Genomic DNA, 4950 nt, shown 5'->3' on the forward strand with positions numbered 1-4950 from the left:
GGTGGCTTTGGTCCTGGTGGCTTCCCTGGGGGAATCCAGGAAGTGACTGTGAACCAGAGCCTCCTGCAGCCCCTCAATGTGGAGATCGACCCCCAGATTGGGCAAGTAAAGACCCAGGAGCGCGAGCAGATCAAGACCCTCAACAACAAGTTCGCCTCCTTCATCGACAAGGTGATGAAACTCTGACCGGGCCCCCATTTCCAGGCTGGGACTTTGAGTTTAACATTTAGGGTCAATCTTGGATGAGCCAGGCTGGAGGGAGATGGTTAGGAAGAGTCTAGGATCTGGGAAGATGTTCGGGGCTGATGAATTTGCCGACGTGGTCACCTGAGTAGGAAAGACAATGGGCTCCTCTTTGGACCTGGACATCCTAAGTCCTACCTGTCTGGCTCCCTGCTCAAGTCTCCCGCCTGTTGCCTTATCTATGCCCAGGCTGGCAGCATTGGGAACACATGGAAAGAGCCATGGCTACTGGCAGGAAAGGGTCTGACCCAGGAGTGGGCGTTTATCAGACAGGAGGCTTCCCAGGAGGCCTGTTCCCTCCACGCTGCTGTGCTGGGCAAAGGAGACACATGCCCTGGAGAAGGCATTAGAGGGGCTTACCTGGAAACTTTAGCCTCAACAGGGCTGCAGAGGAGCTAGCAACCAGTCTGCACCCCGAACTGACCAGGTCAGAAGGAGAAGGGTGCTTGGTGTCCCCCAGACCAGGGTAGCTCACAGCTGTGGGCTCTCTCCTGTGGTGCTGATTGCGGCATTTCAATCAGTATCAGCTCCCAGTGATTCACATCCTTTGAAGGGCTGAGCGTCAGCAAGGCTTTAGGTAGGAAGAATGCCGCTGAGGCTCAAGCACATTTCTGCAGCGTGTACTGTCATTTTGGACCTTGAGATAGAGTCACGAAGTCCCCGGGGAACACCGAGGGGTCATCTTTGCCATTCTGCTTCTGGACAGGGGCTACTGCCAGGTTCCCCACCCATTTCTCCTCCTTCTGTAACTTTCCAAAGTGGTGCTGGATCTTTAGCGGCCCGACCAGAGCGGCCGTCCGCCCGTAGCCTCTCCAGCTACAGCAGAAGCCTAGCTTCGCATCCCTTCTGGGCCTCTGTGCCGGGGGATGGGGGGATTCAGAGGCTCAGTCCCACCTGAGCCGGGGCCCCTCCGCTCCTCTGCCACAAGTGTTGCCTGATGCGGCTTCCCCCCCCCCCCCCCCCGCCCCGACGCGCGGCAGGTGCGGTTCCTGGAGCAGCAGAACAAGGTCCTGGAGACCAAGTGGAACCTGCTCCAGCAGCAGGGCACAAATTCCATCACGGGCACCAGCAACCTGGAGCCCCTTTTTGAGACCTACATCAGCAACCAGCGGAGCTACCTGGACAGCATCCTGGGGGAGAGGGGCCGCCTGGACTCGGAGCTGAGGAATATGCAGGACCTGGTGGAGGACTTCAAGAAGAAGTGAGTGACAGAGACACGAGTGGGGCAGCCCTGTGTCGGAGCCCCGGCCCTTACTGGTTTCCTCCCACCCGCTGGCAGTGGTGCCAATGAGCTCATCTTCCTCTCCCGACCTTCGCAGAGGGCAGCTCGATTCGCTGGGCTCCCCACTCGCCCTCCTTCCCCAAGGACGAGTAAAGTCATGGCAAGTGGGATGAGTTTAGGGCTGAGGAAGCACTTCCTCATGATCCCGGCTGGGGAAGATTCGGGTTCTAGGATCTGAAGATTGCCGGGACAACTCAGGGCGTGCTGACCGACGGTCCGGTTTCCCTGGGACCGAGGGGTTTCCCAGGAGGTGGGAGACTTCCAGTGCTAAAACCAGGCCAGTGTGCTTGGACAGACTGGAGTGGCTGGTCCTCCTAGCTAATAAGGGGCGAGTAAAGAGGGTGTGTTCAGCTAAGAGGGGCAGCAGAGGGACAGAGGGATGAAGAGATGAACTTTCAGAGTTTCAGACAAAAGTGTTTATGACTACCTCGAAACCCAAACTCAGCTATTTCTTTTTAACCCTTACAGATATGAGGATGAAATCAATAAACGTACAGCTGCTGAGAATGAATTTGTGACCCTGAAGAAGGTAAGGCTGTGTGTGGGGTTCCCGGGGCTTGTGGACACGCACGGGTTTCCAGCTGAGCTGGGGGAACCTTCCTACTCCACTGCCACAGAGCTGCCGAGTTCAGGCAGTTGGAGCAAAAAAACAGAAGCCAGGTGCATCGTAGTCTGGAAAGATCCCCAAGAGTCAGATCATTGGTTTTTCATTTTTGAGTAACCATCCCAGTGAGACACGAGTCACTCCTTCACGTGGAGACCAGTCTTGGACAAGGGCCGGTCAATCACCAGCCTGTCCTGACCCTTTCCTGTGACACGTGCAGTTTGTTGTTTGTTCCTTGTGGGGAACGAGGCCTTAACGCTTCTGTCTTTCTCAGGATGTGGACACTGCCTACATGAACAAGGTGGAGCTTCAGGCCAAAGTAGATGCCTTAATGGATGAAATCAACTTCCTGACGACCCTCTATGACATGGTGACGTTTCCTACTAAGAGGGGAGCCAGGGAGGGTGAGATATTCTCAGAGGCTGGGCTGCTTTGGTATCTAGGGCCCAGGAAGACTGAGCCTAGAGATAGGGCTGGCCCCTTGTTGGGGTTCCACAGGATGGACAATAGACACGGGTTCTCTGAGGGGCTGGGGGGGGGCAGGGTGGGGCAGATGCACATTCAGAACTGAGCTGGAGAATGGGTCTATTGTTCAGGAGTCTCTCTGCAAGACTCTGCTTGAGAAGTAACAGGCCCCTCTGTGTTGGTAGGAGCTGTCCCAGATGCAGAGCCACGTCAGCGACACCTCCGTGGTCCTGTCCATGGACAACAACCGCAGCCTGGATCTGGACAGCATCATCGCTGAGGTCAAGGCCCAGTATGAGGACATCGCCCAGAGGAGCAAGGCGGAGGCCGAGGCCCTCTACCAGACGAAGGTGGGAGCTAGGCACCTCTCAGAGGATCCCTTGAGGGTCTCAGGGAGGCTGTGGCCTGTGGGGACTGCTGGGTGGTGGGTCCCTGGTGGTCACTGGGTGGACCCCTCTCGCTTCTACCCTCTGGAGACATCCTTCTAATGGCTGCTTGGCTATCCCTGGAGGAAGGTGATTCCACTGTCCCTTGCCAGGCCACATGGGACTGGTTCTAGCTTGTTCAGAGACTGCAGGGTAGGGGAATTCCTACCACGGTGACCCAGATGTTCTCTTCCCTGCTGCCACAGAAGCGTCCCTGCTGAAATAAGATTCAATGTCATTTTAACAAATACTTACTAAGCACCTCAAGGTTGGGTGGGTGATGTTAGGGATAGAGAAACAAGTCGGGCAAAGCTGCGTTAACACCCGATCTTCCCTTCTGTTCTCCAGCTTGGGGAGCTGCAGACCACGGCCGGCAGGCATGGAGATGACCTGAGGAACACCAAGAGCGAGATCTCTGAGCTCAACAGAATGATCCAGAGGCTGCGGGCCGAGATCGAGAACGTTAAGAAGCAGGTGGGAGGCAATGCATATAGGCGCCTGGATGGACCAGTGGGGGGTGGGGCTGGGATCTCAGGACTCCTAGTCTGGAATGGACTGCTGGGCTCATCTCAGGCAGCATTGATCTCCGGCAAGTTCAAAGACTGAGCCAGTCCAGATGGCTGGTAATCCATGGGGAAAATATCTCCATAGATGAGGAAAAGATAGAGGTATTGGGGAGAGGGGGGTGTTGCCTGGCTTTCAGATGCTTGCTACGGGGTAAGCCATGGTAAGACTCAGAGAGCCTGGGACCCTCCTGCCAGGCTCATCTCTTCCCCTGCCTCCCCCCCTGCCCCCATCCCCCAGAACGCCAACCTGCAGGTGGCCATCACCGAAGCTGAGCAGCGTGGGGAGCTGGCCCTCAAGGATGCCCATGCCAAGCTCCAAGAGCTACAGGCCGCCCTGCAGCAGGCCAAAGATGACCTGGCCCGGCTGCTGAAGGACTACCAGGAGCTGATGAACGTGAAACTGGCCCTGGACGTGGAGATCGCCACCTACCGCAAGCTGCTGGAGGGCGAGGAGTGCAGGTGGGGCTTCCAATTCACTCTCCCTACCTTTCCTGACCTGGCGCACATGCTGAGGGTCAGATGAGTGACTAAGTGAATGGGAATGGAGGCCTTTTGTATAGAGAGAGGACCCATCATTGTCAGTAGGCCCTGAAGAGGCCTTCACCCGCCCACTCTCCCCATAGATGGCCAAAGTGCACTCACGACCAAGGGCGCACAGGGGTTCTGAATGAAACAGAATCTTTGGGCAGGGGGGCAGGTGCCTTTTCTGGCTGGCATCCCTCTGTGGACAAGGCTAGGGTACTGCTCTGCTTGGCTTCTGAATTCAGTTCAGGTTGCAATTCATCACCTTCATCCATGAAAAATTGCTGGTTATTTGCTGTGTGACAGAGCTATTTCTCTGGCTTTGTCCTGTAGGATGTCTGGAGAGTGCCAGAGCGCCGTGAGCATCTGTAAGTAGCGAGAATAACCATGACCATGAGAACCGAATCTGAAATACCTGCAATCACACGGGCAGTAGCGCCTTATTTATTAAAAAAAAAAAAAAAAAAAAAAATTTCTACGGAAGTTGGAGAGGTTTTCCGTGGGCAGAAGGGGCAGGAGGCCTGCGTCTGTAATTATTTTGGGTTCAGGGCACTATTAATAGATGTCTACGGGATGGGGAGTATGCAGTAGGGAGCCTATTCATGGGAGGAGAAATTCTGGATCTTCTCCAGCGTGGGGGGCGGGGCATCAAGAGTTGACCACGAGTAGAAGGAACTATTGGGAGAATTCATAACCACTTAGCACTATGGGATGAGCACCCTATGCCATTAGAACGTGTCACAATGATCAACCGGTGCAAAGCTGCCTTGGTCGCCTCCCCGTCATCCCGGGCCCCGTGGGTCATTAATTATGATACAGCTAAGGAGGGCGAGGGGCGCTGAT

The 4950-nt window shown here is 55.5% G+C and overlaps 1 protein-coding gene across 1 annotated transcript in view; it reads left to right on the plus strand.

Moving 5' to 3' along the window:
• KRT3 (keratin 3) overlaps positions 1 to 4950 on the plus strand; it is a 6106-nt gene that overhangs the window by 454 nt on the left and 702 nt on the right. Inside the window, exons 1-9 of the mRNA XM_040488024.1 lie at positions 1 to 171; positions 1224 to 1444; positions 1994 to 2054; positions 2404 to 2499; positions 2780 to 2944; positions 3368 to 3493; positions 3824 to 4044; positions 4441 to 4479; positions 4717 to 4740. The exon at positions 1 to 171 is cut by the window's left edge and continues 454 nt beyond it. Of these exons, the coding sequence (XP_040343958.1) occupies positions 1 to 171; positions 1224 to 1444; positions 1994 to 2054; positions 2404 to 2499; positions 2780 to 2944; positions 3368 to 3493; positions 3824 to 4044; positions 4441 to 4479; positions 4717 to 4740 (1124 nt within the window). The remainder of the gene's footprint in view (positions 172 to 1223; positions 1445 to 1993; positions 2055 to 2403; positions 2500 to 2779; positions 2945 to 3367; positions 3494 to 3823; positions 4045 to 4440; positions 4480 to 4716; positions 4741 to 4950) is intronic.

This window comes from Herpailurus yagouaroundi, unplaced genomic scaffold, assembly GCF_014898765.1.
Source record: "Herpailurus yagouaroundi ecotype Mexico unplaced genomic scaffold, PumYag 166, whole genome shotgun sequence".
In the NCBI taxonomy this organism is placed as follows: domain Eukaryota; kingdom Metazoa; phylum Chordata; class Mammalia; order Carnivora; family Felidae; genus Herpailurus; species Herpailurus yagouaroundi.